The sequence below is a fragment of the Scyliorhinus torazame genome, chromosome 2, assembly GCF_047496885.1.
Source record: "Scyliorhinus torazame isolate Kashiwa2021f chromosome 2, sScyTor2.1, whole genome shotgun sequence".
NCBI lineage: Eukaryota > Metazoa > Chordata > Chondrichthyes > Carcharhiniformes > Scyliorhinidae > Scyliorhinus > Scyliorhinus torazame.
In genome coordinates this window covers 168,698,145-168,715,151 of record NC_092708.1, presented here as the reverse complement: position 1 = coordinate 168,715,151, position 17,007 = coordinate 168,698,145, and the positions used below count along the sequence as shown (strand labels likewise).

Sequence of the window (17,007 nt, the reverse complement as noted above, 5' to 3'; positions counted from 1 at the left end):
TCAGAGGCTCCCCAGGTGCTTTCTCTCAGAGCAGAGTGGTACCAGAGGTGAGGAGGACACGGGGGAGGGTGGGGGGGGGAAAGAGAGAGGTGAGGAGGACCCCTTTATCGATGAGTTGGGGGCTTGGAGGGGATTTAGAGGCCATGTCAGGGAGTCGAGAGATCGGGGGCTGGATCTCCAAAAATGGGTCTATGTGCCCACGGCAACGTAAAAACACTGGTGTTTCACTCTTGATTTTCCTTTTTAAAAAAAAAAAAAAATCAGTTGCGATTCTCCTACCTGCAGGGGGCTAGCAGAACCCCGGGGAGCTGCTCGCAGATCTGGCTGAGGAAACGGCCCCCGCCCGTCCGGTCGGGAGTCCGCGCATGCGCATGGCGGCGGCCTGCAGCGGCCGCGCTGTGCGCCATGGCGGACCCGGCCTGTGGACCGTTATCGAGAATGGAGGACCCCCCCCCCCCCCGAGATGGCGCTGCCCAATCGCTGCCCCAGCCACTCATGAGGCTTCCCCCGGCGCTCGATTCCCACCCCCACCAGGGCGGCTGCGGACATCACCCGAGGTTCCCGACCGGCGATATGTGGTTAGAACCACGCCGTCGGGAACTCGGCCAGTTTTGCCCGGGGAATCGTGGGGAGCCTGTCAAAGGCTCCCCAGCTGCGCCGCGTAATCCACACACGAGCGAGCGATTCTCCGGGGACTGGCATCGGGCACGACTCCTGCGCAAACATCGATTCTCTGCCCCCGTGCCAAACACGATTTCAACGCGGGGCTGCAGAAAATCCAGCCCCAGGCGTCCCGATCTTTCCCAGGCACTGAGGAGTTCTGGCGGGCCAGGCTCGTCAGTGCAAAAAACGGGACTAAGTGCAGCCTCAGCCGTGCATTCCTGCTGAGGCTCCTGATCTGCCTTTTCGATAGCGTGGTGTCGCTTGGTGCTCGGACGCCGGGAAACACCTGGCTAATCACGCGCTATGGGTCACTGTTCCCATTCAGGTAGATTGTGCTCGTAGTAATCTCCTGTCATGAAGTTACTGTGTGTTTTATCAAATGGCTGCAGTGATGACATTGTCTGGGTGGAGCTGGAATGTGATTCTGCTTTTTACTTCTGTTTTGAGTTGGAAGCTCTTTTTGGCTCTGTGTTTTAGTTTCGCTTTCAGTTGGAGAGCTGCATTCAAACCAAGCAGATGTGTACTGGTCTCTCTGTATGTTAAACAAGGTGTTTAGATCACTTGATAATTTAAAAGTGATAACTGTTCTCTGTCTTTGTTAAAAAAGTGTTTTGGCTTATGGATGTTGTTAGGAAAGTTACTAAGGGTTACCTATAGAGTACTGTACCTTTTGGGGGGCTTATCAGCGTTGGTGGTTGGTAAGATGTCTAAGGGCTGGTTTAGCACAGTAGGTTAAACAGCTGGCTTGTAATGCAGAAAAAGGCCAGCAGCGCGGGTTCAATTCCCATACCGGCTTTCCTGAATAGGCGCCGGAATGTGGCGACCAAGGGCTTTTCACAGTAACTTCATTGAAGCCTACTCGTGACAATAAGCGATTATTATTATTATTATTATTATTATTATTATTATTATTATTATTATTATTATTGTTATTATTATTACTGTGGGTTTATAAAATATTAACTGGATTCATAGAAAAAACATTGTTTTGTTTTAAAACTACTTTAGATCTCTTGTTGCATCACACCTGTAGAGTGGATCCTTGTGCTCCCCATAACCAAAATCTATTAAAAGTTGTGGGTCAGGTGAACTCCATGATATACTTTGATGTTCTCTAAACCCTGGCCCATAACACTCCAGATTACTCCTCGTGCCACGTGAAATAGGAGGATAAGGCAAAAGAACATGTAGCTGGAAAGATGGGGCAGGAGGGATGACTTTAGATTCCTGGTAAATTGTAACTGGCTCTGGGGGAGATGGCACCTGTACAAACTGGAGGGGTTGCACCTGAACAGAGCTGAGACTGAGTTCCTTGCAGGGCGCTTTGCTGGTGTATTCAGAAAACGTTGTTTTGGAAGGATGTTGGAACCATGAAAGATAATTAAAGATGAATCCCATGGTATACAAAATACTTGGAGAGACCGATAGCACTAGTGTAGAGAATAGTAAGTTAATATGTGGAGTCAGAATAAGGGAGGAAAGAAATGACGTCAAAATCAGGGTTACTGGGCATGTATGTGAATGCACGGAGTAAAGTGATTAAGATTGGGAAGTTATAGGTGCAGATTGCATTGTGGAAATATGTTGTGGTGATGACAGAGACCTGGTTCAAGGAAGGGAGGGGCTGGACTGGATGTTAAATATTCCTGGGTACAAGGTGTTCAGAAAAGATAGGAAAGGAGGAGGGGTGGCGGTATTGGTTAATGAGAGCATTGCAGTGCTGGAGAAAGAGTATGTCCCAGAGGATTCAAGGACACAATCAATTTGGCTGGAGCTAAGGAACATTAAAGGGTGCAATTACATTGCATAGTATAGTCTAAAACACCGGCAGCCAACATAAAGGGGAATTCTAAAGCCTTATTTCGGCATATAAATAGTAAAAAGAGGAATAGGGTTGATTAGGGACCTAGAAGGAAATTTATACATGGAGGCAGGAGTATTAAATGAATACTTTGCAACTGTCTTTACCAAGGAGGTAGGTGCTATGCAGGACATGGTGACAGAGGAGGAAACATTAGAAAGGTTCAAAATTGATAAAGAGGAAGTTTTGAGTAGACTGTCGGTACCCAAGTTGACCAGGCCCCAGTACTGGGTGAGATGCATCAAAGGATATTGAAGATAGTGTGGAAATTGCAGGGGTGTGGCCATAATCTTTCAGCCATCTCTCGACACAGGGAAGATGCCAGAGGACTAGAGAACTGCAAGCATTCACCCTTGTTCAAAAAAGGTTTTAAGGATAAGTCCAGCAATTACAGATCACTCAGTTTAATTTCAGTGGTGGGGAAACATCTAGAAACAATTATTCGGGACAGAAGTAGTAGCCATTTGGAAAAATGGCTCTACATCCCAGTTATGACTGTAATATTACATTCTGTAATCTCTCCTTCCCTATGTACAGTATGTGTTGGCTGTATAGCATGCAAGAAACAACACTTTTCACCTGTACACTAATGCATGTGACAATAATAAGTCAAAGCAAAAATGTGGGTTGATTAGGAAGAGTGAGCATAGATTTTAACTGTCATTAAATCATTTTAACTAACATGTTGCAGTTTTTTGAAGAGATAACAAAGTGTCAATGAGGGTAATGCGGTTGATTTAATGTACATGGATTTCCAAATAGAGTGCCACACAACAGACTTGTAAGAATAGTTATTGCTCATGGAATAAAAGGGACAATAGCAACGTGGATTCAAAATTGGCCGAGTAATGGGAAACAGTAATGGTCAATGATATTTTTCAGGCTGAAGCGAAGTTTGTAGTGAAATTCCCCAGGGGTCAGTATTAGGACCCTTGCTTTTCCTGATAACTGTTCATGATCTGTATCTTGGTGTGCAGAGGACAATTTCAAAGTTTGCAGACAATATGAAATTTGGAAGCATTATAAGCTGTGAAGAACTTCAAAAAGACATAAACAAGTTGGTGGAGAGGGCAGATAGGTGGCAGATGAAGTTCAATGTGGAGAAGTGTGAGGTGATGCATTTTGGTAGGAAGAACATGGACTGACAAAATAAACTAAGGGGTAAAAGTATTAAGTGGGTGCAGGAACAGAGGGGTCTGGGTGTATATGTGCAAAGATCATTGAAGGCGGCAGGACAGGTGGAGAGAGCAGTTAATAAAGCTGACAATATCCTGGGGTTTATTAATAGGGGCATAGAGTACAAGAGCAAGGATGTTATGCTGAACTTGTACAAGACACTATTTAGACCTCAGTTATGAATATTGTTCACAGTTCTGGACACTATACTATAGGAAAGACGTGACTGTATTAGCAATAGTGCAGAAGAGGTTTACAAAAGTGGTTCCAGGGATGAGAAACTTCAGTTATGAAGATAAATTGAAGCTGGGACTGTTCTCCTTGGAGAGAAGAAGACTGAGGAGAGATTTGATCGAGGTATTCAAAACTATGAGGAGGCTGGACAGAGTAGATAGGGAGAAACTATTTCTGTTCATAAAAGGATCCAGAATGAGAGGGCACAGATATAAAGTGATTTGCAAAAGAAGAAAATGTGATGTGAGAAAAAGGTTTTCATAGAATGTGGAGTTCAGGTCTGGAGTGCACTGCCTGGAAGTCTGAAGGCGGCAGGTTATATCGAGGCATTCAGGAGTGTTAGATGATTGTTTCCATTTGTAAGGTTCTGGGAAAAAGGCAGGAAAGTGGGATTAAGTCATAATTTCCATTTGGAGAGCCGATGTAGGAATGGCCTCCTTCTACACAGTAACAATTTTGTTCACTTGTGATTCTTGGTTTTACTATAATGCGTCTATAACTTTTGACTTCCTTGGTGTTTAAAGGGCTGTTGATCTATTTTGCATCATTCCTTGATGGGCTAAGGAATATGCATCTGTGTTTTGTATCTTTGCTTATGTGAAATAGGATTTAATTCATGCTTGCCCCTGCTCGAGGTCTATAAGCACATATATACTGCTAGATTCTCCGTTGGCAGGATCCTCCGTTTCGCTAGCAGCGCACTCATGCCCGCGGATTTCCCAACAGCATGGGGGTGTCCACAATGGGAAGCCCCATTGGCTGGCTGCCGGGACAGAGGATCCTGCCCATAGTATTTTTTAAATTATCCTCTATGAACAAGGCAAGTATCATGGGAATTGCATCCATGGTTAAATGTGCATTTTATGAGCAAGTTAATTACAAGAAAAGACTGTCCAGCGTGTCAAACCCATTCTTTCCCCAACCCATGAGTGACTGTTTCACAGCATTTCACACCATTAATATTAATTCACTCCTTGTGTTTCACAGGTACAAAATGCTTAGACAAGAAGATGAGTTCAGCACTTCGAAAGAGTCACAGTCCTCTGAAGACACCATCTCACATGCTACAGTCGCAGATGCCGCAAGTGGTCTATCTAAAGGATATTGTCTGTTATTTGTCATTGTTGGAGCGAGGACGGGCTGAAGATAAGCTGGAGTGTAAGTTACTGCAGGTTTGACTGAAACAAACAATTGGCAGATACAATATTCTGATTTCATTCTGGGAACAAACATACTGGTCATTTTCCAAAAGTTGCATCTATATTGCGGCTGAAATAGCCTTGAAAAGGCTTCATATAAAGGGGCACTAGACATAACAAAAAATGGGGAAAAGAGTTCAGGATGGTGCCTGAAGATGTGGCGAAGAGATAGGCTTTGCGGTATCAATTTGAAATTGTTATGATCCAGTTAGGGGCCGGTAACGTTTTGTTTAATGTAGGTAAAGTTTGGCATCCCAGTTTTTTTTTTTTATCATTCATGAGCTGTGGGCGTCGCTGGCTGGGGCAGCATTTATGCCCATCCCTAAGAGTCAACCACATTGCGGTGGATCTGGAGTCACACATAGGCCAGACAAGGTAAGGACGGCAGATTTGCTTTCCTAAAGGACATGAGTGAACCAAGATGGTATTTATGACAATCACCAATGGCTTCATGGTCATCATTAGACTTTTAATTCCAGATTTTCATTGAATTCAAATTTCACCATCTGCCATGGTGGGATTCGAACATGGGAACCAGAGCATGACTCCGGGTCTCTGCATTACAAGCCCAGCAACAATCCACTAAGCCACTGCCTCTCTGAGGAGAATAAAGCCACAAGATTCCACAGTTTCAAACAAACAAAATAAACTTTACTATGTAAAGTTAGAGAAATAAAGCTTTTAATATCTATTTTTGACACTAACATTCAGAATTAACATGAGATAAATGTGAATTAACAGTCAGACTGAGGTGAACCACACCACATCAAATGGCAGATGTGACCAAGACAGACTTAACAGATTTTTCAGCAACTCACCCAGATGTCGGTGACAACGATCTTCTTAAAACTCTGTTTCCCTCCCTCTTGAGGGATTTCAATTCTTCACTTTCCAAGAACTGGCCTCTTGATTTCCCTTGAAAGTCGCTCCGTCTCGGCCTGTCTCAATGACTACTCATCCCCTGATGGTTCAGTCCCTTCTCCTGAGCCTATGTTCCATGGGATTTATAATGCAAACACTAATTTTTTTTTTTAATTATAAAAAAAAATCTTTATTATTGTCACAAGTAGGCTTACATTAACATTGCAATGAATTTATTGTGAAAATCCCCTAGTTGCCACACTCCAGCGCCTGTTCGGGTACACTGAGGGAGAATTCAGAATGTCCAAATTACCTAACAAGCACATCTATCGGGACTTGTGGGAGGAAACCGGAGCACCCAGATGAAAGCTCGGCAGACACGGGAAGAACGTGCAGACTCCGCACAGACAGTGACCCAAGCCAGGAATCGAAACTGGGACCCTGGCTCTGAAGCAACAATGCTAACCCCCGCCCCAGTGGCACACTTCCAACTCTCTCTCAGACCGCTGGCTTCACTAAAATGGCACCGCCGCTGGGTTTCTTCAAACACCAGTCTCCTGGCTGAACCGAGCTATAAATGGCTTTTTCTGAGTACTAACCCCCTCTCTTATGTAACCAGTGACCTTCCACGGCATAGAAACATAGCAAAACAAGAAATGGTGCAGGCACTGGATTCTGCAAAGGCTATGGGCCCTGACAACATTCCGGCAATAATACTGAAGACGTGCTCCAGAACTTGCCGCAACACTAGCTGAGCTGTTCCAGTACAACTACAACACTGGCATCTACCCGGCAATGTGGAAAGTTGCCCAGGTGTATCCTGTACACAATAAACAGGACAAATCCAACTAAGCCAATTACCGCCCCATCAGTCTACTCTCCATCATCAGCAAAGTGATGGAAGGAGTCATCAACAGTGCTATCAAGCGGCACTTAGTCAGTAATAACCTGCTCATGGACGCTCAGTTTGGGTTCAGCCAGGGTCACTCAGCTCCTGACCTCATTACAGCCTTGGTTCAAACATGGACAAAAGAGCTGAATGCCAGAGGTGAGGTGAGAGTGACTGCCCTTGACATCAAGACAGCATTTGTCTGAGAATGGCATCAAGGAGCCCGAGCAAAACTGGAGTCTATGGGGAGATTATTATTATTATTAACTCGCCGTTGGTTGGAGTCATACCTGGCTCAAAGGAAGATAGGTGTGGTGGTTGGAGGTGAATCATCTCAGCCCAGGACATCACGACAGGCGTGCCTCAGGGTAGTGTCCTGGGCCCAACCATCTATAATAATAATCTTTATTATTGCCACAAGTAGGCTTACATTAACACTGCAATGAAGTTACTGTGAAAATACCCTAGTCGCCACACTACAGCGCCTGTTCGTGTACACAAAGGGAGAATTCAGAATGTCCAATTCACCTAACAGCACGTCTTTTGGGACTTGTGGGAGGAAACCGGACCACCCGGAGGAAACTCATGCAGACACGGGGAGAACGTGCAGATCCCGCACAGACAGTGACCCAAGTGGGAATCGAACCTGGGACCCTGGTGCTGTGAGCAGCACCATTCACTACTCCTCAGATAATGAAGCAGTCCATGTCCAAATACAGCAAGAACTGGACAATATCCAGGCTTGGGCTGACAAGTGGTAAGTTACATTTGCACCACACAAGGGTCAGGCAATGACCATCTCCTACAAGAGAGGATCTAACCACCGCCCCTTGACATTCAATAGCCGTACCATCACTGCATCCCCCACAATTAACATCCTGGGAGTTACCATTGATCAGAAACTGAACTGGACTGGTCATATTAATACTGTGGCTACCAGGGCATGTCAAAGAATAGGAATCCTACGGTGAGTAACTCGCCTTACCCCCCAAAAGCCTATCCATCATCTGCAAGGCACAAGTTAGGAGTGTAATGGAAACTCTCTATTTACCTGGATGAGTGCAGCTTGTTGCTGATTTTCTCCTTGGTTCAATTGCTCTGTTTTATTACCTTTGCTCTCGAGTCGCCAGGTATCTTTATGAGCCCGAGTACTGATTAATAATCCAATACACCGATTAGTAAGATTTAAATCAAAGCACATTTATTATACACAGTAATCGCTACTCATGCACAAATTCTACGTCTAAGCTACTTCTACAACTAACAGGCCTATACTTAACTTTGAACTGGCCCACCAGGTCAGGGGAACAAATGGCCTTTCGTTCGGGTTCTGAGTCTGCGGGATTCGAAGTTGGTACAGATTGGTAGCTAGGAGCGCCTATCTTGTAGCGAGCGTTGAATTAAGACTTACTTCTGTTGGGAGTCACTGCACCGGTCACGGTCAATGTTGGTTCGTTGTTGCTGAGTGACACGGGCAGGAAGAAGAGAGCGGTGAAGAGAGCGATTTGAACTTGGGGCTCAACTCTTATAGTCCCCAGGGGCTTCCTGCCTTTCGGGGCGGACCCTGTACCTGATCCCAAGTGATTGGACTTTGTCCCAATCGCTTGGTTCGATTTTCTCCAATACTGGAGCGGTTCCCTGATCGATGGACGGTCTTGAGGTGCTCGTTCACCTCCTTTGTGTTGGCTCCTGCTGGCGCCAAGGAGTCTGGCTTTGCTTTGTGTGTCAAAATGTTACTTATTGTTCCCGGGGATTGCTCATCAGTATGCAGATGGCTGTTTACTTTGTTATGCTGATGGTCGCTGGTATCAATGTTGTCTGGGTTTTGCAGAGGTAAATACACAGCAAACCTGCAGCTGCTGGTTTTTGTCTTGTTGGCTGACTTTCCCATCAGCCTTTGATGTTCGCTATTTTAAATCGGGAGTTGGCCACTTTGGGTGGCTACAGGCCCTCCTTGTGATCCTAACGCGAAGCGTGAAGGATCACATAACTATGTTGCTTTCAATTCCCTGACCTGGGGGGCACTTCTTTCATGGCCTCTACACTGACCATAACTATGCAAAAAATGTTTAACTGACAGTTCTAAAGGGCGCTGTGTCAACCAGGGACATGCATTACAAAACAATAAACTGGGAACCTCTAACTATTCTTAATACACTACACTCACTTAAACATTTCATTATTCTAACTTCCTCAACCATACAAACAAAATCATAGCAGTTTATACACATTTTTCCTGGTTGGCAGTCAAGCTCAGGATCGTACAATTTGCTCATGAACAGTTCTTTACATTTCTTTATTTACAATAAAATGCAAGTGAATGCTCTTTATTATAGATCGCGGGGGTCGGGGGTCTGGTCGTATCCGAAAATAGGGGATCTGATCCTATATACCGGGGTTCGAGCGCGGTAGGCTCTCGTTCTCCATTTCCTTAGATGCATAGTCTGCACGATGCAGCAGAGTATCGCCAATACCAGTAAGGTTTCTATTACATATGACAGAGAGTACCAGGTTATAAACCTGGCACACCAAGATGGCGTGGTGTAGCTGGTGACTGGGCTCTGAGTACTGTGGGGAAGTGAAACATTAACGGCTAGGGGGCTTGAGGTCATGGGGTTCGCGTTCACTCGCAACCAAATGTCCATAAAGATAAGCCATCCGGAGGATGTCCTCATGGTGCTTCTTTTCTTTTCTTCTCTTCTCTGGTCTTGGAGCTTCTGGAGTTCTGTGGGAACAAGCATAGTGTCTGTAACTATCTTTGTTTAACATCTCGTATGATAGCCTGTCTGTCCTTTAGTGCCAATTACTCCCTTTATAATTGGTCGCTATGTGTGACTCCCTCATTTTTTTTTTTCAAAAACCAAATTTTAGGACAAGACACACTTTCAAACAATGAACCAGTGCGAGCCGTCTCGCAGACTGTGCGATTTACCATCCAAATGTTTCAGGATGTAAATAGCATGTGGTTGGCAACCTAAGGGTTACCTGAAACAAAACAAAACAACTTTTTGAACTACAATTGCCAAAATGAGGTGCGTATGGGCCGCGACAGGTAAGAGATGGATGGAGTCTCCGGGTAGGTCGGCTACCAATGCCGTGTCTCTCCTACCTGAGCGTAGTTGATCAGAGGGGAAGTTCCCAGGCAGGGCGGGTCCCAAGCCATTTCTTCACTGCCTGAGCAACCGACAAGAACGGGCAAGAAATGTAGTCATCGTGGGGGGGCTGCCGTAATGGTTCTTTCCCTCGAACTAGAAGGGCAGTTATGAACGGGCATCTGGTACCTTAACAAGTCTCTGCAGACAAGCTAGTTCCGCTGAACAAGTGTCTGGCAATAGTGAGTCTCTGTGGGCAAGTCCTCAGAGGTTTCGGCCGAAAAGGCGTGGGGCCATGAAAAAAAAAAATTCCTGTCTGACGTACAACATTTAACAAAACACTACAAACAACATAAAACACGCTGCAGGTTCCATGAGAAAGGACACCACTTCTCCCAAGTGGTTCCTTTTAAAAGATCATCTGGACACCTCAGTTCTCGGTTGCGAACAGGGTCGCAAAGGGGTTCTCGGTTTGGGAGTCAGACCCAAGGTCGTCATCTTCTCCCGGGTGCCAAACTCTTGAGTGTATCAGGGCTGAAGGGGCTGCATGGTGTGAGGTGGGGTCGCTCTCGTCGTTGCGGACGAGTCGGAACGAGTTATCTCGGTGCCAATAGTGGGTGTCTAGCTGTGTGGGGACAGAATCGGGGTCGGTATGGTAGTTCGGTGGTCGGTGGTGGGGTTTGTTTAGGAAAGTGATCATGAAGGGATCACTCTGATCGTAGTCTGAATCGCTGGGTGTGTGTCCTGTAGCATGGGGATAGTAGGGAGGCGTGCTGTGGCTACCGTCCGAGTTACAGTCGCTGTCTCTGCTGCTGCAGTCGGTGGGCGTTCTTGGGCGGAGTGTATATTTAGGGGGTGGAGTTGAGGTTGAGTCCATGGCTGGGCTGGATGTGTTGGGGGATGGTAGGGTTACGTTGGCTGTGGGCGGGGTGTGGTGTGCTGCGTCGAGCATGACGTGGTGTGCGTGGTTGGACTGTGTTCCATATGCCTTCAGCTGGTTGATATGGAAGCACGCAGTCTTACCGTTGGGATATGTTATTTTATATACGGAAGGGCTTACTTTGTCCGCAATGGAGTACGGACCCGAGTATTTTGATGACAGGAATGTGCTGGGGTTATATACGGAGAGCATAACTTGCTGTCCTATACTGTACTCAGTCGCATGCACTGTCTTGTCGAAACAAGCCTTGCTTTAACATTTTCAACTAATTGCTCTACTGTTTTCTCGTGTGTGAGGGCCGTCATCTCCGGGCTGGTCAAGTCTAAACCTAATAAAAATTCTGTGCCTTTCATGGAGCGTCCGGTCATGAGAGTGTATGGGGTGTAACCTGTGGAAGTAGAAATTGTATTATGCAAAAACATCAGCGCAAAAGGGAGGACTGAGTCCCAAGTGGTGTTGTTTTGCTGGACCATTTTTCTGAGGGTGGATTTTAGGGTTCGATTCATGCGCTCCACGATACCACTCGACTGTGGGTGGTATGCTATGTGGAATTTTTGGGTGATGCCAAATATCGTGAGGACGTTCTGCATGACACGTCCCGTAAAATGGGAACCTTGGTCTGATTCAATGCTGCGGGAGAGTCCCCATCTTGTAAAAATGTGGTGGGTCAAAATCTTGGCTGTGGTTTTTGCCGTGTTTGTGCGGGCTGGGAATGCTTCCACCCATTTCGTAAATGTGTCAATTACCACAAGTACATATTTATAGCCATTCCTGCAAGGGGCAATGGTCCTATAACATCGATCTGGAGGTTAGTCCAGGGGCCATTAACGGGTCGGGTGTGGCTGAGTTGAGCCTTTTTGGCATATCTGTCCGGATTATTCTGGGCACAGATAAGACAATTCTCGATGTAGTGATTTACATCGTCCTTTAAATTCGGCCACCAACAAAGCTGCTTGAGATGGGCTGTAGTGGGATCGATACCCTGATGTCCATGACCGTCATGGAACAAACAAATCAATTGATTCCTGTCCTGTTCAGGAACCACATAAAGGGTGTCTTTTAACACCACACCGCCATGTGTGGTCAGTGCATTTTTGAATCTCTCATAGGGAGCTGGATATTTTCCTTTTACAATCTCCTTGAGATTGCTGTCCTCCTTCTGGGCCCCCACTAGATCCTCGATCTTTGTCTGTGAGACCTGAACTGCACTCACTGGTGCGCTTTCGGGGGGTGTCCAAAAATATCCATGTCTGGAATGTGCCTTAGCCAGTGCGTCGGCTTTCACATTTCCAGGGGGGGGAGGAACGATGGTGACTGCGGACTTTGATTGTCCCAAAAGGCCTGTTCTGTGCTCTCTCTAAAATGTGACGGAGCAATGGGGCTGAGGGGAGGGGTTTTCCGTCTGCGGAAACAAATCCTCTTGCTTTCCACAGGGGCAGGAATTCCGTGAGGCTGTTGCAGACATAGAGACTGTCCGAGTATATGTCTGCTGGGCTGGGGAAGGAATCTGGGTGTTCCACTATATACGCGATGGCCGCGGGCTCTGCTGCCTGCGCGCCTAAGTGGCCTGGAAGTTTTAATGATATTTCCTCGAGGGCGCGTCCCTGCGCGTCCTCGACATAGATACCACAACCTGTTATGCGCTTCCCATCCAAGACTGTGGAAGATCCATCCACATAGATCTTTATGGGCTCACACGTGCCCATGTGCTGGGGGCTCTGGGTTGAACTACCTATCTTTCTGGGGGGCGTTTTAGCAATAAAGGGGCCTGTGTTGTGTGGAGAGATAATTTCGCATTCATGGGGGGTTCCGGGGTACTGTAAGTTGCCGGCTAAATAGGTGTGCGTCTTTGTCCTTTTAACAGTGATGTCCCGTCCCTGCAAGAGAAGGGTCTATATAGCTGCTCTAATCTGGCTGACTGTACCGTCCTTGAGTCGTCCGTCCAGTAAAGGTTGGGTAGGGGTGTGTTCGGTGAGAATTGTGATGGGGCTCAGTCCGGTAAAATATGAAAAATACTGCCTGCCCAAAATACTGCGAGCAGGTGCCTCTCACAGGCTGAAAATCCCTGCTCCACAGCATCTAAAATTCTGGAGGCGTAACCTACGGGCCTTAACTGGTCGTGCCGTTCCTGGAAGAGCACGGCCGAAAGGGTGCAGTCTGTGGTCGCTACCTCTATGGCGTAAGGGGAAAGCGGGTCTGGAACTTGTAGTGCGGGGGCTGCTATGAGTGCCTGTTTTAAACAGTCCACAGCATCCGTATGCTGCGGAAGCCATTCCCAGGGGGCTCCTTTCCTTAGAGGTCTGAGAGGGGTGCTGCCTTGCTGGCGAAACCGTCAATGTGGTTTCGGCAGTAGCCAACCAGTCCTAAAAACGACCGGAGGGCTGAAACGTTCTGGGGAAGGGGCAATTTAGCAATCGAGTCAATCCATTTATGCTCGATCTCGCATTTACCATGTGTGATAATTGTTCCCAAATATATCACTTTTTCTTCCAAATCTGGACCTTTTTGGGGTTAACTTTACAACCGATCGAGTGTAAGAGTTCCAGGAGTTCGGACAGAAGCTCAATGTGCTCTTCCTTGGTGTCTGTCTGCAGTAGTAGGTCGGCTACGTACTGAACCCGACATTCGGGGCGAGAGAATTTGGCTAAACCATTTGCCAGCTGTCAGTGGAAAATGGAGGGGGAGTTGTGGAAGTCTTGTGGCAGGCATGCCCACGTGTACTGCTGTGCTTTAAAGGTGAAGGCAAATTTGTACTGGCACGCCTTTGCCAATGGAATGGACCAGAATCCATTACTGATGCCCAAAACCGTAAAGAATCGGGAATTGAGTCCCTGCTTGAGCATGGTCTCGGGACTGGTTGCTACTGTGGGGGCTGCTGCGGGGGTGATTTTATTGAGTTCCCGGTAATCGATGGTCAGTCGCCATGATCCATCGGGCTTTCTCACTGGCCAAATCGGGGCATTATTAGTGGAGGCTACTGATCTAAGTACGCCCTGCTCTAATAAGCTTTCTATTACCTTGGAGATTTCTCCCTCTGCCTCTTGGGGAAATCCATACTGTTTTGGGGGTCTAGGGTCAGGTCCTGTTATTTGTACGGAGCCAGTCATCCGTCCACAGTCGTGCTTGTGGGTCGTGAATGCTGCCCTGTTCTTTTGCAGAACTGCCCTAACCTGCTTCTCCGTACTAAGCGTGGTCGGGTTGATCCTAAATTCGCCTACTGCGCTAATTTTGTTCGCGTACTCTCCTATGTTGAGCGTTGCGGGGGCTCTTGCGGATTTTGTCATCTTCCAGACAAACTGGTTGACTGGATCGAATGAAAGATTATGGGAATTCATGAAATCGATTCCCAGAATGTGTTCTGCTGTGTGGGGCAGGTCAACAAAAAGTACGGGGTGCTTGGTGGTGATGGTACTGATTTAAATGGGTACAGGGGCTGTGATGTGTACCTGCTGTGAGTGGCCTGTAAAGCCGCTGAGGGTGATAGTGGCTGTAGTGGGCCACGTGTCTTTTTGAAACAGGGTGGAGGAATTTATTGTGGTGCGGGACCCTCCTGTGTCCCAGAGAAATTCGATGGGCTGTCCCCGAATTTTTGCTGCAGCTACCGGTCGTCCGGACCTATCCCAAAGGGTGGCGCAGACCCAACTGGGGGAGCCCGTACACCGTCAGTCCGCTCCGGTCAGGTCCATCTGATCTGAACGGGCTCTAACACTATGAATGGGCTCTGTCTTGTTCTTACTCAGAGTGCCCGTCTGCTGGGCTCCCTGTGGCTTTTTAGGGGCATTGCACTCTCTCGCGAATTGTCCCAACTGTCCGCAGTTGTAACACTCCTGTGACTTGGGTGGGGGGCTGTTCTTGCCTTCATTCACCCATGCGGGGTTCTGGTGTGTTGTAACTGCCTGTATATCTGCGGCGGCCTGCGTTTCTTCGAGATTGTTGACTGCGGGTTTACTTTGTATAGATTGCTCCCAAGCGAGGGACAATCTTTTCACTACCCACTTCTCGTTATGGGCCTCTTCTGAGGGATCATAACTCAAAGAACAAAGAAATGAACAGCACAGGAACAGGCCCTTCGGCCCTCCAAGCCCGTGCCGACCATGCTGCCCGACTAAACTACAATCTTCTACACTTCCTGGGTCCGTATCCCTTTATTCTCATCCTGTTCATGTATTTGTCAAGATGCTCCTTAAATGTCACTATCGTCCCTGCTTCCACCACCTCCGGTAGCGAGTTCCAGGCACCCACTACCATCTGTGTAAAAAAGCTTGCCTCGTACATCTACTCTAAACCTTGCCCCTCTCACCTTAAACCTATGCCACCTAGTAATTGACCCCTCTACCCTGGGGAAAAGCCTCAGACTCTCCACTCTGTCTATGCTCCTCATAATTTTGTAGACCTCTATCAGGTCGCCCCTCAACCTCCGTCATTCCAATGAGAACAAACCGAGTTTATTCAACCACTCCTCATAGCTAATGCCCTCCATACCAGACAACATTCTGGTAAATCTCTTCTGCACCCTCTCTAAAGCCTCCACATCCTTCTGGTAGTGTAGCGACCAGAATTGAACACTATATTCCAAGTGTGGCCTAACTAAGGTTCTATACAGCTGCAACATGACTTGCCAATTCTTATACTCAATGCCCCGGCCAATGAAGGCAAGCATGCCGTATGCCTTCTTGAGTACCTTCTCCACCTGTGTTGCCCCTTTCAGTGACCTGTGGACCTGTACACCTAGATCTCTCTGACTTTCAATACTCTTGAGGGTTCTACCATTCACTGTATATTCCCGACCTGCATTAGACCTTCCAAAATGCATTACCTCACATTTGTCCGGATTAAATTCCATCTGCCATCTCTCCGCCCAAGTCTCCAAACAATCTAAATCCTGCTGTATCCTCTGACAGTCCTCATCACTATCCGCAATTCCACCAACCTTTGTCGTCTGCAAACTTACTAATCAGACCAGTTACATTTTCCTCCAAATCATTTATATATACTACAAACAGCAAAGGTCCCAGCACTGATCCCTGCGGAACACCACTAGTCACAGCCCTCCAATTAGAAAAGCATCCTTCCATTGCTACTCTCTGCCTTCTATGACCTAGCCAGTTCTGTATCCACCTTGCCAGCTCACCCCTGATCCCGTGTGACTTCACCTTTTGTACTAGTCTACCGTGAGGGACCTTGTCAAAGGCCTTACTGAAGTCCATATAGACCACATCCACTGCCCTACCTGCATCAATCATCTTTGTGACCTCCTCAAAAAACTCTCTCTAGTTAGTCAGACACAACCTCCCCTTCACAAAACCATGCTGCCTCTCACTAATACGTCCATTTGCTTCCAAATGGGAGTAGATCCTGTCTCGAAGAATTCTCTCCAGTAATTTCCCTACCCTGAAGTAGCCCACTGAAGTACGGCTCACCGGCCTGTAGTTCCCTGGATTATCCTTTCTCCCCTTCTTAAACAAGGGAACAACATTGGCTATTCTCCAGTCCTCCGGGACATCACCTGAAGACAGTGAGGATCCAAAGATTTCTGTCAAGGCCTCAGCAATTTCCTCTCCAGCCTCCTTCAGTATTCTGGGGTAGATCCCATCAGGCCCTGGGGACTTATCTACCTTAATATTTTTTAAGACGCCCAACACCTTGTCTTTTTGGATCTCAATGTGACCCAGGCTATCTACACACCCTTCTCCAGACTCAACATCTACCAATTCCTTCTCTTTGGTGAATACTGATACAAAGTATTCACTTAGTACCTCGCCCATTTCCTCTGGCTCCACACATAGATTCCCTTGCCTATCCTTCAGTGGGCCAACCCTTTCCCTGGCTACTCTCTTGCTTTTTATGTACGTGTAAAAAGCCTTGGGATTTTCCTTAACCCTATTTGCCAATGACTTTTCGTGACCCCTTCTAGCCCTCCTGACTCCTTGCTTAAGTTCCTTCCTACTTTCCTTATATTCCACACAGGCTTCGTCTGTTTCCAGCCTTTTAGCCCTGACAAATGCCTCCTTTTTCTTTTTGACGAGGCCTACAATATCTCTTGTTATCCAAGGTTCCCGAAAATTGCCGTATTTATCCTTCTTCCTCGCAGG

General features: G+C 46.9%; 1 protein-coding gene across 4 annotated transcripts in view; it reads left to right on the top strand.

The window, feature by feature from the left end:
• Positions 1-17,007, top strand: part of dgkg (diacylglycerol kinase, gamma) — a 985,082-nt gene that overhangs the window by 369,495 nt on the left and 598,580 nt on the right. For all 4 annotated transcript variants that reach the window (XM_072479609.1, XM_072479595.1, XM_072479601.1 and 1 more), the window contains one exon: positions 4,922-5,092. In XM_072479609.1, the coding sequence (XP_072335710.1) occupies positions 4,922-5,092 (171 nt within the window). The remainder of the gene's footprint in view (positions 1-4,921; positions 5,093-17,007) is intronic.